Source organism: Centruroides vittatus, unplaced genomic scaffold (assembly GCF_030686945.1).
Source record: "Centruroides vittatus isolate TY-2023 unplaced genomic scaffold, ASM3068694v2 scaffold_654, whole genome shotgun sequence".
NCBI classification, from domain to species: domain Eukaryota; kingdom Metazoa; phylum Arthropoda; class Arachnida; order Scorpiones; family Buthidae; genus Centruroides; species Centruroides vittatus.
Window position 1 is genome coordinate 17,311 of NW_027122714.1, and position 18,643 is coordinate 35,953.

The following is an 18,643-nucleotide window of genomic DNA, read 5'->3' on the forward strand; positions in this document are numbered from 1 at the left end:
AAAACAGATTTATTGAATTAATCAATGAATGATACATTACAGAAAAGACTTAATTTGTAAATGGAACGAATTTCGTGATAAAATTCAATGCTTGTAAATCTTTTGTTATAAACCATCCCAGAATTCCTGGGGTTTATTGACCGCTCAGATTCGATCCTGGGTACAGTAAGTTGCCACCTTAACTACTGTCATTTGGATACATGATATATTTGGAATTTATAATCATTACATTTCTGATAATGTGGCATTTAAAAATGTTTCAGTTAAGGTTTCTGACTCCTCAAAGACATGAAAGTTGCCATAGTTTAATATAGCCAAATTGTAATTGTAAGTAAGTCAAATTTAATAGTTTTAAGCACTCATATACTGTACTATAGATAAGTATACTGTTATAGATGATAAACATATTTAATGATGATAATGAATAACAAAAATAATCAAGTATAAAAATATGAACTTTTGTATTTAATTATCTATGTTATACACCAATATTGTGGATAAGAGCAGTTCAACTATAATTATTTAACAAAACCACAAAATTGAAAGTACTAATAAGTATCAAAATATTTATACATAATTTTTACACGCTTTCCAAATTAGTCCTCTTCCGTTTTTTGTGAATGATGACCAGATCGGAAGTGCTAATTCTTTCAGTCTGACGTGTTTGCCAACCATTAAATTCCATCATGGCCTTTTTCCCCACGTTGAACAGTTCTTCTTCAGTCCTGTCCAGATTAGACTTTAAACAAGACGAATCGTCGTTCGACGAGTTCTGAGAAGAGTCCATAATTCTACGAAACCGTGTTCTAAAAGTCTGCAACAGAACATATTTAATTAAATAATAAAATTAGAACTATTCATTTAACTTAAAAGTTTTTTAAACTGAATTAATTTAGCAAATTTCAACTGAGGTGCTGCAATGACACTACAGGAGTGTAGTGAAATATAATGATGAGCAACATTGTAATGCTTTTTACATGTATTATTAAGTTATTGTACAGTCATAGGTAATGAAAATTATAAACTAATACCTCTATACTCATTTTATTAAAAATACTATTTACAATTTAAACCAATTGTATATTATTCTGATCACTTTTTGTCAGTTCTCTAATTTTGTATGTTTTGTGTAAGTGCACTTTTCCCAAAGACAAACTTATCACACTGAGTTAAACAAGGAACAGAATGACCTTGAGACATATTTACAGGAAAATTCATGTATTTATTTTGGACATAACAGGTCCCTGTCATTCTTGAAACGTAGATCCTTTTTTAGGATTTGTAAAACATATGCATACACATTAATAATTTCGTAATAAAAAAACTCCACAACAAATACACACATGCAACAAACTCCATCGTATAAGAACATTTTAACCAGGACATAAACTTGAATGAAAATTTGCACAGTTCAATACAACCTCCAGAAAAATCAACAAAGCCATCTTACAATATCTTTATTGCCTTTGCAATAAAGTTGTGAAAGATGAAACTGTTGAAACCTTTGTATATGAGCCATTGTTTTTGAAAATGGTATCATTATCAAAGTCTTATTTTTGTCTCACTATGATAACATAGAGGGTTATACATTCTGACAATAAACAGACATTTGTTTTGTTTAATTGGTAGTAGAGTTTAATTCCTTCCGTTACACTGCCTCTAGACCTACCCATCCCAAATCTGACCACCAATGCACACAATTGCTCACAGAAATAATATACTACTGGCCACAGCAGTTTCTGTGTCTTCCAGAATAAACACAATGATGTCATCCTGACCTATGCATCAAGGATGTAGTGCAAACCCTTCTGTCACATAAACAAATGACACAATCTCAAATTAGCAATAATGTGTTAAATTTCACAACTGTTATAACACATCTATGTTAAGTAATGAGACCTGTTGTGAATACACAAAACCTTTCTGTTCAACCCAATATAACCTTTACTTATTAACCCTGTCATCCAAGAAGTGTGTGGAAGCACAAAAGCAGTACAAGTGTGATGTACCTGGCAGCCATGTTTGATGCTAGAGTTGATGATGTGCAACCAGTAAATAAAATTTTTATTTTATTAATTGTTTTCATGTTTTAATTTATTATTATGGTATTTAATTGTGTTATTTTTTACCTTAAATTATGTGTATTTGCTGTTTCAAGTTTATCAAAATGGGTATTCTTTCAGGTCTAGACTTTCATTATTTCTAATGAAAAACATTGATTTGGACTTTGAATGATTCAGAGTTCAAACAGTCTCCTGGAATGAATTAAATTCAAAGTACAAGGCACCATTGTATAAAAGTTAAATATAAAAAAATTGATATATTGGAATTCATTTGAGAAGAAATTAAAAGCTATTAAACTCACCTTTGATAATATTTTACAAATTTCCACTTTATCTCTGTGCGGAAATGACATCAGATGTTGACCAAACAGATAGAAATACGGTCCCATTTTATGTAAATCTACAGCATTTGCATCAGCAAGTAAAATCTCACGATAGGCTTCTCTATACACTTTGGGAAGATCGATAGAGATTATGTGACGGTTGTGTAAGGATTCAGCCAGCCAAAACGGAAGGTCTATCTTGTGTCCCACAAGCAGATGATTGCTCTCAGAAGATGAATCGAGAAATCCTAAAAATTAAAGAAAATTCTTAAAATAGACACAAAGATTTCAATTCTTATAACAATTTAAATGATGTCAATTCTGAAGAAAATAAATTTTATATTATAATAAGTCTATTAAAATTTTATCAATTCCATTTCTCATTATGTTAATGCAGTGATTCTCAAACATTTTCGATCCACTGCCCCCTTTGTTCCATAAAGTTATACCCAACACCCCCTAACTCATTTTCTCTTGTGTGAGAAAGGATTGGAATATTCTTAGGAAAATTTTCTATGAATCTCACACTTTGTGCCCTTACCGTACATTGTTCTCAACATCTGGAAACCATTAAACGCAATGTTTCCTCTTATCCATTTAACAGAGGAAAGGGAACAGCTGTCAGTGACCCCAACTTTTGCCTTTGATCACCGTTCAGTACCCTGTCTCCAGTGTCCCCCTAGATTTACTCACCACCCACAAGGGGGCATTATCGCCCACTTTGAGAAATGCTGTTAATGTTTCCATAGTTAGATGTAAAATTTTAAGTATCTCCTCTAAAGGAAAATTCCAATATTATCAGAAATTAATAGAAAAACAGAAGTATCAATTTCTATGTATAAAAACTGATTTCTGAAAACAATATATCATCAAACTTAATTTTAAAGTTAAATAATTAAGTTCTAAATACAACATTTTTTTTTTTAACTCTTCCCACCTCTTGGCCACTAACAGGGCCTTTTTAGCAAGCCCATTATAGGTTCAGCCAGATCCACAACTGAGTGGGTGGTGGTGAGGAATGGGGCTCAATGTACCTGGACAGATCACCCCCTGAAAAATTCCTGAAATTTTTTAAGATATCACCTTAACTGCTTAGCTATCTGGCCATAAACCATACCTTTTCTACAGTACAATTTTGCATTCTAAAAATTTTGTTTGGTCTAAATATTTGTTCATTTTTCAGCTAATACCAAGTGAAGGCCGGTATAAAATGGCTAAAAACATTTCTAATGTATGGTATTAGACCTAATTTTTTTGCTGGAACTGTAGAAAAGGTATGGATGTACTCCGAACTTCCTGTTTCAGTTCTGCATATGTAATTTTTCTGTATTAAATAATTAAATTTAAAGCTTAAAGATTTCTTAATTAATAGTAATTCATTCGGCATATAATTGAAGTAGTAAATGCTAACAGTTTAAACTACTATAATAGTTTATATTGCAGCATATACGAATGAAACTATTAAATCTTATCATATAAAACATTTGTTAAAGCCAATAGCTCAAAGAGGGCTTAAAAATACCTATTTATCTGAAAGACAATGATAACTATACCTAAACTTTGATTAAAATAAATGAATTTTTATAAGTGTTATATGTTTTGAGACATGCTAATTCTCAAATAACAGTACCTGTGATTACAATAAGCAGATCCTATACACTTATAAATTTGACATTACTATTTAGAATAAATGGAAGATATAATTGTATTCTTTCACTTTATAATAATACTGCTAATCTGTACACATTAGTACACATGTACATTAGTTTACATGGGTACAGATATGTGCTGCTTAATGGACCATGTGACAATTCCATAAAATTATATTTGAGCTGAAAAATTCATAGCTGTATGCATCGTGTCTACATTTCAATATGTTTAAATACATAAACACTTATCATTTTGCTACATATGACCCACATGATAGTAGACTATACCATATAATGTTTATCTAAATACACTATGATGATCACTTAACAATGTATTTCTTTGAACATATTCCTGCTGTTAAGTGGCACATACCTGTAATAATACAGTGTCTTCTAAAAAGAATGCTACCATTTTAAATTACAGTAATTATGTTAAATTAATATCCAAGAAGTATGCAATGTACACAATTGATAGAGTAACTGTCCAAGTTTCCTCTCCTGTCTGCATTCAAACATCTTGTTTATTGTCTCTAGAAATTACCTTAAACAAATATGACAACTTTGCAACACAGAAGACATTTCGTGTTCTGCAGTTTGCAAAGTCAGAATCACGCGACAGGAGTTTCACAGCAACTCAAACTGATCTACCATGTAAGACAAACATTATTTGGTTACATCATCTTTCAATTTTATTCTCATTTTCATCTGATGTTCTGGGTTGACCTGGACTACTACTGTTGCAAATGCATCTTTATCCAGTTCCAGGATAATGGAACTGTCAATACCACCAAAAAATCTCTATCTTACATGGTAGATCACTTTCAAATTGTCTGCAGCACTCATGTAGCACAATGATAAGTGATTCCACTTTGCAAACTGCAGACACAAAATACCTTTTCTGTTGTGGAGTTACCATTTTCATTTATGGCATTTCCTAGAAGTAGCAGACATGACATTGGCAATAGATAAATGATAAAAGGCACTCCAAATTGGAAGACAAAGAGAGGTTTTATTTTACAGTCTGTACAATGTGAATACTGGAACAAGAAAAATAAAGAACACGTGGCAGTGTTGCCAGTGTTGTAATTACATGATGCACCCTGGTGGTGGAACCAGGCAAAAAATTAAATATTTTTCTTTAACACTTCTAAATTTTTACACCTTTGTTATACTCACTACATTCAAGATTTAAGATACAAAAAAAAATTAAGACACAGGTCTAGAGTGCATAGGAAGTGGTCTCATTTAAATTTACAGACTCCTATACAATTTCTAAAGTACTCAAATTTAATCCAAGATAGTGGTTTTGTGAATATATCATCGAACTGTTCGTTGCTGTCTATGTGCTTTACTGTTATTTCTGTTCTGATCTTTTCCTTTACAAAATGACATTTAACGTCAATATGTTTGGTTCAAAAACAAAAACATTAGAAGCTTTCTTATCATCTTCAGTAATCATGTGAATTGCACTGTTGTCAATGAACATTATTGTAGGCTCCTTACTTAGCATTTTTAATTCTAATCCAAATTTTCTCATAAACAGCATTTCTCTAATAGCTTCACTGGCAGAAACATACTTTGCTTCAGCAGTGGCTAATGCAACAGTTCTTTGTTTTCTGGAGTGCCCCGATACTGCTCCTCCTGAATACATTAGTAAGTATTCTGATGTGGAACTTCTATCCTTCAAGTTTCCAGCAAAGTCTGCATCGCTATAAAGAGCTAGATTTTCATCGCTATCATATAAGAATTCTCTTAGCTTGAGTACAGTGATGATGTTTTAGATTTTCTACATGTCTACTTATATAATTTACAGCAAACATTATATCCAATCTACTAATAGTGGACAAATATAGGAGGCCGCCTATTAGTTTTCTGTATGACTTACCTTTGGCTTCTTTTGTATCAGCTATGTCATCCTTTGAGTGTTCAATTGGAGTGAAGGTAGGATTTGATTCATCCATATTGAATAAACTGAATAGTTTTTCAATGTATTGGGACTGGCAGATAAAAACAGAACCATTGGTGTGTTGTTCTATTTCCATTCCAAGATATCGGTTGACTTTTCCCCATGTTATCTCAAATTCTCTGTTTAATTCTTCCATCAATTCTTTCATTCTTTTAAGGTTGTCACCAATCACCAATCCATCATCGACATATAGGACAACTATTATTTCAGTTTTCATATTCACAAATACACATGGATCTGATTCTGTAACTATAAAATTCTTAGATCTAAGGAATTCCAAAAATTTTTCATTCCATTTTCTGGGGGCTTGTTTCAAGCCATATAGACTTTTCTTTAGCAAGTATTTGCTTGACTTGACTTAATAAATCCTTCAGGCTGTGTTATGTAGATTTCCTCCTCTAGGTCACCATGCAGAAAGGCGGTTTTCACATCGAATTGAAGTAGCTGTTGTTTTTCTTTTGCTGCAAAGGCCAGTAGAAATCTGATTGAATCATATTGCGCTACAGGGGAGTAAAAGTTTCTGTGTAATCAATTTCTTGTTTTTGTTGAAATCCACGCACTACTAAGCAGGGCTTGTACTTCTTGACTGAGCCATCTTTCCTGTATTTAGTGCAAAATACCCATTGGGTTGTTAGGGATCTTTGACCTTCAGGGAGTTCCACTAAGATCCAAGTATTATTTTTTTTTTAGGCATTTATTTCCTATTCAATTGCCTTCTTCCACTTTGGTTGAGTTAAGGCTTCTGAGGCAGATATCTGTTCACAGTCCGCAATCATTGCATGATGATCATACCTTGATGGCAGTTTAATTTCATTCTTACTTCTTAAGTTATACATTTTGCTTTCCGTTTGACTTTCTCTATTTTCTTGTTACGTTTCTTCACATGCTTCTTCTAAAGCTGATTCCAATTCTTCTTCAGTATCACTTTTATCAAAGATTGAGTTTTCTTCATTCAGGTGTAGAGTTATAGTCTCTTCAGTTGGTGTTTTATCTGACTATGAATTCTCAGTTTGTTTTTCATCATTAAATTCCACATCACAAACGATCTGGACATCATCATTTTCGGGAAAATAGATTCTAAAGCCTTTGGTGTTGTGTCCTTAGCCTACAAACAGACCTTTTTTTACTCTTAGCATCCCATTTTAAACGCCTTTCCTTAGGTACATGGACATGTGCAGTTTCTCCAAATACACGTAATTGACTTATATCTATACTTTTGTTGTATTGTACTTCATATGGTGTTTTTCCTTCAACACTACTACTTCCAGTTTTAGATTTATAACATGTACAGCTGTGTTTACACAAGCTGTACATGTTATAAATAACACACCATTAAACTTACACTCACATCATATGGACACAACACAACATATAAAAAGCATACACACCATTAAGCAATCGTGGGCTCAAAAGGCACTCCATGGCAGGCATCCTTACGACCTGACCCAGGATTTTGTTGACAAAACTGCATCAAACAGCTGGTTAGCCTAGGGATGCCTCTTTGGGGAGACAGAAGGATTCATGATCGCCATACAGGATCAGGTCATAAATACTAAAAACTACAGAAAACACATACTCAAAGATACAACACTCACAAATGACACATGCAAAAAATGTCACATCATGCCAGAAACTATACAACACATCACTTCTGGTTGCAAGCTCTTGGCACAGTCAGATTATTTACACAGACATAATCAAGTAGCAAATATAATACACCAAGAGCATGCAAACAAATACAGATTATTAGACATCCACGAACCATACTACAAATACATTCCACGGACAGTATTGGAAAACAACACGCACAAAATGTACTACGACAGAGCCATAATCACAGACAAAACAATTTACCACAACAGACCAGACATCACATCATTGACAAACACAATAAAATCACATACATTATAGACATATCCATTCCAAACACTCACAATGTACAAAACACATGCACTGAAAAAATTTGCAAATACACAGAACACACCCAGGAAATAAGGCATCTGTAGAGGATGGATAAAATGCTTATTGTACCTGTTGTTCTCTCCTTAACAGGGGTCATACCGCACACACTACACAAAAGCCTGGGCACATTACAATTGATTAGAAACACTTACATCACACTACAGAAGGCTACTATATTGAATACATGTCATATCGTTAGGAAATTCCTGAATACACACACTAATACACTTCTTTAATTTTTGTTTTGGTTACTATGCCTTAACTTTGGTCCAGCATAGTGCACAGTCACCAGTGTTAACAGAGTAATAATAATAACATAATAACTCAACAAATAATAATAGCAAATTTTCCAACCCTTCAAATTTCCATTTCTCTTCATATAATAATGTGATAATGTCAGGTCAATCCACACTCATTAGCACTACTAAGTTTAAATTTATATCAATTTTAATGTGTTTCTTTTTATTTTTGTTCCCTATAACTGTCAATTTAAAACTTGTATAATGTTCTATATAATGTTTGAGCTTTAGACTAATTAAAATCTTTAAATTTGAATTTGTAGACTGTGTGCTTTGTCTTTCTCATTCCAAATGTAACATTCTATTTAGAGACCACTCAATGACAAGCATTAAAAATGTTTCTTAGAAAAAATTTTTGTTGCCAGAAAGTTAAGGTATGTCATACATAGAGGGTGTTCCTTCAAATTCCCTAATTTTGTGAATCAATTTTGGAAAAGGAAACACAAGTACAGTACTATAGACAATGGTAATAGAAAGTGCATCTGAGAAAGTTAGTTACCACGTTAACTCAGTACCTTTCCACATACTCTCCCAACATACATCCGGTCCACACTTGATTTCAGTCTGTGTCCAAGCCGATGCATTAGGAATCACGCCGTAAACATTATCTGCTATTCTCATATGCACTTCTGACACCTTTGCACCATACGCGATCCTCAACATGCCTTAAAAGAAAAGTTTTTGAAAAGACAACGTTCGGTGGACCAGAAAACAGGACCCTGACAAAACTGCACCGCAAAGCACAGGTTGCTGGGGTCCCCATGGGGTAACAGCAGCCCTTTTGAATGCTTGCGCAGGAAACTTGGAGTATTGACCAACATCCTCCTGCACACTTTATTCGCATATCTGAACAAATAGATTTTACAACAGTTTAAAACTAGGGACCTTCGAGGGAGGCGACCTGTGAACACACACACATTGTGTGTATGTAGATATGTATACATACATACAAAAATCAATAACCTACAGTTACTTCTACTATAGCAACATACAAACCAAGTTTATATAATGGTAATTCCAATCGGCAAGGAATCCTTTCGTTCGTTGCCAAAATATCATCGATGGAAAAGTAATTCTCGTCACCAGAAGTATAGAAACTCATTATGCCTTCTTACAATCACTTCAAACTAATAGTCTTAAATTAATGACAACCGAATTTACCACGCTGATAAAAATATCAGTAGATTATCCCTAAGGTTAGTTTTAAACAACGTAACTTTACAAATTAAAAATTACGGTCGTAAATAGTTTTATAATATTAAGTATGTAAAAATTTCGTTAATTCGTCATACTTTCACGTTTATTATTCCTCATTTATGTTATGAAATTTCAACACTCTCGGAAACTTTACCGAAATTTCAGTAGATTATACAATAATACTTTTCTAAAATAAAAAACATATCATTTTAAATTAGTAATTTCGCCAGATATTCTTGCTTAAGTATTCGCAAATAAAATATTTCCAAAGAAACAGAATATTTCCGCGTGAAAAGTCTAAGTACGTCGCGAAATATTTCCCTAAATTTTCAAGACGGAAAGGGAAAATTAGTCAACTTTACCCTAACCGACAACAAATATAAATAATGCGAAAGACGAGTATTTTACAATACACGAATTAATAAATCTAACGTATCTTTTTTAATTAATTTACCGTTTATTTACTTATTAGTTCGATTCGAACGGTCGAATTTGGTCTCAATTTTTTTTATTGGGCGGATTAATACGTGACGTTACAAGACGTTAGGGATACGTCGGTTTCGATGTGGGTCGGTGGGTTAGGGTTAGATTATGTTTGTCGTACGATTCCATTTTTGATACCCGAAAGCGAAGTTTTCCAGCAAAGAAGATGCCCGCCGTGTTTTTAGATAGGTTACCCCTTCCCAGTTTACAAACTTACATAGCCATAAGTGTTTTATTATTGTCTTGTTCCGTATATTACGCCGTTCAAGTAACGTCGCAACCGAATTGGAAATTAAACGTGACGACAGACGAAGATTCGAAGTTATTAAATAGAACGAAATTGGACGAATCGATCGAAAATATTATATTAAATATCGAAGATTTGGTTCTAAATCATCCTTTGGTCAAGAGATTGATCGATGTCGTTTACTTCATGATACAAGAGCCCTTGTGTATATGGGTAAGTCGGGAGATTTAAATAGAAATTCTTCTCTTTTTTTCCCCTTTAATTTTATAAATTCTTCCCCCTTTTCCCCTAATTTTATAAATTCTTCCCCTTTTTTCGTAATTTTATAAATTCTACCCCGATTTTATGCCGTAGTTGGAATGAAATCGGTAAATTTGTCGAATAATTCTATTAAAAAGTTCGAGGATTTTTTAAATTTAATTTTTGACAATTCTAAGTAAGTATGGTCCTGTAAATAAATGTTTTCAGTCTTCCACAAGATCTGCATTCCAAATTAGAACGTTTGGAACTGGCTTCACAATTTTTTAAAATATTGGAATAAACTGGAAATATCTATACATTCATGTATAATTATTTCTTATATTGAGTCTTTTGAGTGAGTATTTGTCTGCTTCCTTTTGACTGTGCCTGCCGGTAGCTGAGTGGATGGCACTGCCGGATGCTGGTGGTCGGTTGCAGTGAAGTTTTCCGGGTAAGATTACAGGTGCAAATGCCATTATTGAGAATGTAATGGGGTTGTAGAGCAAAAAAGTTAAAGGAGTCATACCTCTGCATGCAGCTTGGTGAGATGATGTCTGTTGGAAATTGGCCTACTTCCGGGCACTATGGGGAGTCACGCTGCATGCTCCACTGTGTCTGTTGTGCATTTAACAGATGGCCCGGCATGATGGTCAGACATCCTGATGATATTTATCTAAAGAATAAAGAAAAGTCCAATGTGCAACCCTTGGCTGGATATTTGCTTCCAAATATGGAACTCCAATGGCTGCAGTTCAAGTTGCCATCGTGTTTGAAAGCAAGTTATGTTTTAGGTGCAGTGACCAGAGCTTTTAACATAAATAATAAATGCATTAACTTCTACTGACCAAAAACACTTACCTTGAACCAGTACTACTGTCTATTCTAAGTGCTCTGTGGCAATCCACTGTAATCATGCACTTTGGTGCTTGCTATCGCTCACACCTTGGCATCTGTGTAGGACGAGCGGGTGTACTATAGATTACTCCCTATGGAATTTCAGGATTTTGATTATATATTTGAACTCGGGGGACCGAGACGAGTTCAACGGTACCCTACTTTTGGACCGGAGACGAAAAGTAAAAATGTTATCACACTTTTTAAGTTACCATACTTTTTTAATGCTCTCATGCAGACGGCACCGTAGTTGCTAGTATTGCCATCTTGCGGTAAAGTCTGCAAACCGTGACGTCGGACTACGTCATCTCCCGGAGCGTTAAACACGCGATACGAGAGCGGAGAGAGCGACGCGACTTCTGATCATCGCGCGATCGCCATTTCGGTAAATGTTACTTATGGCAGCGAACATGGCGGCCCGACTGACCTCTCGTACGGGCGCCACCACACGCCGCCATGTGCTAAACTAGTGATCGATTCACGGTAGTTCTTGAACAAAGTAAAAAAAAGGGGGGAAACGTCTACTAAAGGCAGATTACGGCAAGCGATCGCGATAGCGAGGCCGACTTAGCGGAGAGCGACGCGACTCCCTATCATCGCGCGATCGCCGGAAAAAAGTATGATAACTTTTTTATTTTTCGTCTCCGGTCCAAAAATAGGGTACCGTTGAACTCGTCTCGGTTCCCCGAGTTCAAATATATAATCAAAGTCCTGAAATTCCATAGGGAGTAATCTATAGTACACCCGGACGAGCCCACACCCCTAAAACTATATAACATCTAGTATTTCACAAACAGTTGAGAGGGCTGCTCAAAGCCAGTTACCTGGGGCTGAATAGTTAAATGCAATAGAGCAAAGCATGATTCCTGATTGCACCCTGGAAATAGGCCGATTTCAGGAGATTATAACTAGCCAAGGATCACATTTAGAGGAATGGTTCCTTTGAATTTTTTTTCTTCTTTTGGCACTTTATACAGATCTGTTGAAGTCCCAACAGTGTCATTCACAACTAAATAGGGGCTGGTTTCCCATAGAAAGTTCTCCCAGGAAGCATTCCTCCTCCCATCAGATCACCCAGGTGTTGCATTACTGTAAACAACAAACCAAACCGATCAAAAAATAGTTGAATATGTTTGGTGTTGAATTTCTCACTAGGCCTATGGGACTCTGAGCTCTGAAATTGGAGAAATAATAAAGCAGTCTTACCATTGCAATTGTATATCATAGTTTATAATTAATTCTATAGCTACATTAGTATGATTATACGATTGTCTTTGATACTTTGGCTACTTATATTCATCCACTGCTTAGATGGAAGAGTAGAAAATAAAAATGTATTTTAATGCTTTTGATCTAGTCCATAGATCCTCTTCAGGATTCAACTGTTTAGAATGGTATCATTCTAATGTTACAAAATAAATCAAACTTAAAAACAAACATTTTCAAACAGTTAACTCTTAAACATATGCATATCATTAACATTAAACTGTAATAACATCTGTCTTGTAATCTACATTGTCCTCTTAGTATTAGTAAGAACTTCCATGCCATAAGGAAAGTTTCTCCACCTTTTGCAATTAGCACAATCCCTTTAACTTTGGTTTGAATATTTCTATCCTTTCTACTGTTGCTGCATACTTGGACAATCTAATATTTCTAATTATCCTGACTTTTATAAAAATTTGCCATAACTCTAAATTTACTAATGGAATGTAAATGTTTATCTTATTATTTTATCTAATTTAATTGTTATTTTATATTAATTTATCTTTATGTGTATGCTGTTCTTGTGCCCATGTTAGTTTAAATTTAACTTAGAAAATTTGTATTCCATTTTCGAATATTTAATATTCCTTTTTTTAAATTTATCATAATGTTCCAAAGTTATGTTCTTTGCCTGAAGATGACACTGATAAAATGACCAAAGTGCTTGTGTCAATTTTATAATAAAAACTGTTTAATGCCTATAGATAGTAGTTATTTCTTGTTTTAATGTATCCTGGCTTGATTTCACAAGACTTCTGTGTCTGCACTTGCAAAGCAGGCTAGTGCTGTTATTCTTACCCCACACATGCATTATATCTACCCTTGTACAGTCTGCACAAAGTTCCTACTCATGTAACCCACAATCCCAGATTGCTGTTTTTACTGTAACTGGTAATACGTACACTTCAGTTTTGTTCTCCTTAGGAATCCTGTCCTTATTTCTCCGTAACAAATAAATTCTAGGGTTATGCTTATAAACAAGTCTGAAATCATGTAATGCTAATTCATCCTAGTCTCATACATAAATCTTACAAAATTTTTAGGTTGGACATTACAATAATTTAGCCCTCGAGAAGAATGGACTTCCTAGATAAGATAATGAATAGACCTCTTTGAAGTTCAAAAACATTAGAGTATTGTTTTTGGTTTATCATCTAAACAGTGTTAAATATGTAATAATTTATAAAATCATGTAGGGGGAGCCCAGAAGGTCTTAATCTGCCACTGAATATATATTATAAGTTATTTTCTCAGGAAAAAAAAGCATTAAATTTCAAAGTTGAAAAACATTGTTCGGTTGAATTTTATAAAAATATGACTTATCGTCCTTTCAAGATTGTGTCGTGTTTTTATTAATTTTCTCATAATGTCTGGCTAACATATGGAGTTTTGGATTTAATATTTTTCAGAAGTTTTTGTTAATTTATAAACTTACTAAGTATAATGTGGAGAAACAACTGTATGTATCTGGCAGTGAATACAGGTAACCGCCGTATAACACGGTGCTTTTATAGCACGGGTTCACTCTAACACGGTTCGGGAATTAGGTAAAACCCTCGTACAACACGAAATGTATTAAAAACTGTTACTAGTTGATGATTCTCATGCTGAGATCATCATGTAGGATGAATAATCTCTGGTAAAATATTTACTTAAATAAGTATTTTACCCATAAAAAAATCTACTATATAAAGTTGAAAAACTGGATTCTATCACTGTATGTCAAAAATGGCCACTAGGGGCACCCCTAGCAATTATTTAAATTAATTTAAATTAACAATATAAATTATTTTATATATATTTTATGTTTTTACAGTATAATATTCAGTATATTATTATTTTTATTTGTAATTTTTTATGCCCCAATGCCTGCATCAGCCTTTTGTGAATCATAAATCTGATTTAAAGAAGGATTTAACAGCATGTTTTTTTAATTTTTGGAACCCAACCCTCCTTTTTGCACTAGTTCTTTGTTTCTTATAACAAGGCAATTTTTTGGAACGTAACTCCCGTGTTATACAGTAAGATGATGTTTTTGACCAATTTAATTAGATGTCATTGGGTTTAAAGTTGAATAAACTAATTATATATTGAAATGTATGGAGCAAGTCAAATGCAAATGTGCAAAATTTAAAATAAACTACAACTAATTCTTTACTATAAAGGCTGAAATGTTTAACTAGACTAGGATGGAACTAACTTTTAATTAAAAATTATTTCCATCCTAGTCTAGTCAAACGTGAAAAGTCATCCAGTTTTAGCTTTTTCATGCTTTACTAATTTTGCAATTGAGGAGCTTTCATGAGAAGAATTTGTCATTAAAATTATATTTTTAATTTGAACTTTCATCATCCTTTTGTGAATCATCCTTGTTTTTCTGAATTTAAATATAAAATTTCGTTAGTTTGCGAACTGAACAAGATTTTTAAGTTTAGAGAACATTTTTTTAATTATTAAAGTAGACATTTTAGTTATCTGTTTAAATTTAAATACAGATTATGGGTTATTTTATTTAAAGTTTTAATCTATCCAACCTGAATTTAACATTTATGTTGTTGATAAACTTTGGTTTATTGTTTACCAATATCAAAGTACATCTTGAATTTGTGCTATTTTTGTTTATTTTAATTTTGCAATATCTTAAAAGTTTAGAATATAATTAAATTCAAACAGTTAAGAAATTAATGACTTGTAGTTATATAAATATTGAGTCATTTGTTTTGGGAATTGAGAGAGAATGACTTCTGACTAGTCATGACTAAATGTTATAAAACATTGTGTAATATACATCTTACTCAATATATTTATATTAAACTTTAATAACAGACTTTTGCCATTTTAATTTGGTGATTATAAAATCATATATAATTGCTAAAGTTTAATTTTGAAATATATATAAATCATATATGAGATACGGTGCAAATTTTTGTGTTTTAATATTTCAACATAAGGTTTTTGAACCTTATATCTGATCATTGTAATATCTTTCAAACAAAATTCTGTTTTTTGAGTTGATAAAAATTTATGATTTCTTCATTTTAGTTGATAAAAGAAGGTTGCAAACCTTTAAAAGTTTCTGTAGACAATAAATAAAGTAAATGTATTGATTGAGGAAAGTTTAGATGCATGAAATTTTCCTTTAAGAACTGTGCTGTGCAAGTTTTGTAAAGTTTAATGTAATTTATTATGTAAATACATTGTAAGAAAGAACTATTCATAGTGCTGAATATCATCATATTTCACTGATTATGAAATGAGGGTAGATGATACATAATTGCAAATTTGATAAATTTAGCTGTACGGATAATTCTAATAATTTTAATTAGAAAATGCATACTATACACCTGTTCAGCATCCTTTATTACTTAGAATGGTTTTGCAACATCCAGTTCTATGTGGCAAGATAAAAACCTGACCTAAACATTCAAAAAATTTATAGATTAAATCCTAGACCTAGTACTTTAGTTTCTGAAATTGATTTATAGCTAGATTCTCATTGATTATCAAGCTCTGTTACAGAATATTTGATTGTTCTAGAATGATTTTGCAAATGTCACTAACAGCCTATTGTTTATTGGAAGAACCTTGCATACCAGCTTGAATTTATTATTTATTGCTATTGATTTTGAAATCATTCATATTTATGTTATGAAAGCTATTGATTCAGGAAAAATCCAATAAATAAACTATAAACACTTTAATTTCCAATTGCATAATCATAAAGCAGCATATGTATCAAATACATTTACAGCAAGTCATATAAAATAGCATTTGAATATGTTAACAAGAAAGAAACTTAAAAAATTTAATATAATGAGAAGATATAATTAATGTTTTTTAACATGAATTTTAAGGGACTTGAAAAATTCAATTAGAGAGAGAGAGAGATCTGGTAATTTGACATTTTAAAGTCTAATTTCCAATATAAATTATATGGATTTATATTATTTGAAAATTTAAAAATATATATAAAATGTGAATACTGTATTAACCTATAACTGTTACCAACAAATAATTCTCACACAACTGCTACTGATGGGTCACTGTGACCATATACAAAATGTTGATTTAAAAAATTTATAAATATTTCTTTGTTTATATTTATCAGTATACAATGTTTATTAACATACAATAATAATAATTATTATAACAAGCAACTGTTTTATTGTGACATCCATCACAATGCTGGGCTGCAATTTTTAATCATATTTTTAATTTATTGACAAGACTGTGTCTTGTTTATAAAATCGTATGTCCTGCTGTCTTATCAGCTTAGAGGTATGAAGGAGTACATGTCAGGAGTTGAAATTTGGCACAGAGTATTAGGTGCCCAAATCATGCACGCATAAAATAAACCAGACTTGTAGGTAGTCGGGACTGAGAACCGAAACACAATAAAATACCCAATGGCGACATTCTCTACAACAGGCAGTAGAGCGAGATTTGCACATGTGTTGCTGGTTGGTAAGTTTGAAATACGAATATTGGGAAATTGAATTTTGACAAACACGTGCGTTGGGAAGTACGAAAAAGCAAATTTTGACAAATGAATCTTTGAAAAAAACCCATTTACCTGTCCTGTATTATTTCCCACACATCTCTGGTTGCTACATGCTAATCTCGACCGATTGACCAGAGATATCTTGTTTCATCATTGGAACTTTTTGAAACTAGATGGCGCGTCGTTATAATTTTATATTAAAACTAACTTCCGAAATAGAATTATTTTTTCTTTTTACATTTATTAATATATATGTGTATTTCATTTGTGCGAAATAAAAAATTGCGAACGATACAATAGCCACCATTATTTTTTCAAAAACGGGAAATTTTCGCATTGACAAAAATTCAACCTGGGACGTCATGCAACGGAGAGAAATTTCAATGAAAATGCATCATGGAAGACCTCGTGGCTGGTGAAGTTTGAATGATCGTGCTCAAAACCAGCAACACCAAAGATGATTGGAGAATGAGAACGAGACCTGCCGTGAGCATCAGAGTGATCCCGCTTAGTAGTGAGTCTCCGAGACATAGTCTTGTCCCAAATATGGTCTTGCTGTTTTACTTGTTTAATTTAAAATATATGCTATATACCTGAAATTAATAGTCTTTTTCCTCTGTACATTGTACTATTCCTGTTGGCAATGGAGTCATGCTGGTCATCTATCTAACTCCTTTTGGGGGACATTTTTTAATTGAAATAACGTGACTTCTGGCTTGTACCAGAAGTTCATATATAGTTAATTGGAGCCTCCTGCCTCTAAGCTTTCCATATCTGCTCTTGACTTTCATCTATCTAACTTCATTCTTAAGATTAAGGAAGGACAGACAGGCGGACGACAGCAGGAATTTATTGGTTTACATTTTTTCAAATTACAGCCCAATAAAATTTTATATATTACATTAATAAAACTATTTAAAAACATGTTATTTTATTGTTTTTGTTTTCTTTTTAACACGTTAACTGCCATCCGACGTGCCGGCGGTCGTACTAATTAGGGCCATACAGAGCCATCCGACCGCCCGTCGTCGCTATAACCAATGTAGTTTCACTCAAGGTTAAATTATCCTGGCTTCGTAAGACGTTTTACATCCTAGTGGTGGCCTCTCACGGACGTCTATAAAGTCGGTCCGACCGCCAGCCGTCGTATGGCCTCACAAAGTGCTCCGACGGCCGGCTGTCGTAGTTTTTTTTTTAAATAGAAAGCTATTTTATATCTAAAAGTGTTTTTTTAATAGTGAATAGTTAAAAAATGGAAAAAGTATCGAAAACTAGTTTAATTATTCTCTTTTCTTACATATAAAGTAATTAATATTAAATATTTTGTGGTCTTATAGTCTCTGGTTTCAGGCCATACGAAGGCCAGTCATCATTGATATATTTTTTTTATCTTCACCCTACCGACTGTTATATAATGACCCTTCTATTTATATCATAATAAAATATTAAATATCAAATTTTCTCGTTGTGGCCTGACAAAACGGAAAATATCATATTACAGGTGGCAGTTAACGTGTTAAATAAACACTTAGTGCTAGAAGTGGGCTGGCCAT

The 18,643-nt window shown here is 33.0% G+C and overlaps 2 protein-coding genes across 2 annotated transcripts in view; one reads left to right on the plus strand and one right to left on the minus strand.

Annotated features, from left to right (window-relative positions):
- Window positions 1-444: 444 nt before the first annotated feature.
- Window positions 445-9,438, minus strand: Psf3 (DNA replication complex GINS protein Psf3). Its single transcript, XM_067287734.1, has 3 exons — window positions 9,259-9,438; window positions 2,366-2,634; window positions 445-814 (listed from the first exon to the last, which is right to left on the minus strand). Exons 1-3 carry the CDS (start codon window positions 9,362-9,364, stop codon window positions 581-583), a joined length of 609 nt encoding a protein of 202 aa, XP_067143835.1. The 5' UTR covers window positions 9,365-9,438; the 3' UTR covers window positions 445-580.
- A 530-nt stretch (window positions 9,439-9,968) lies between these two features.
- LOC136989534 (E3 ubiquitin-protein ligase AMFR-like) overlaps window positions 9,969-18,643 on the plus strand; it is a 38,540-nt gene continuing 29,865 nt past the window's right edge. The window contains exon 1 of the mRNA XM_067287733.1: window positions 9,969-10,402. Within this exon, the coding sequence (XP_067143834.1) occupies window positions 10,109-10,402 (294 nt within the window). The 5' untranslated portion in view covers window positions 9,969-10,108. The remainder of the gene's footprint in view (window positions 10,403-18,643) is intronic.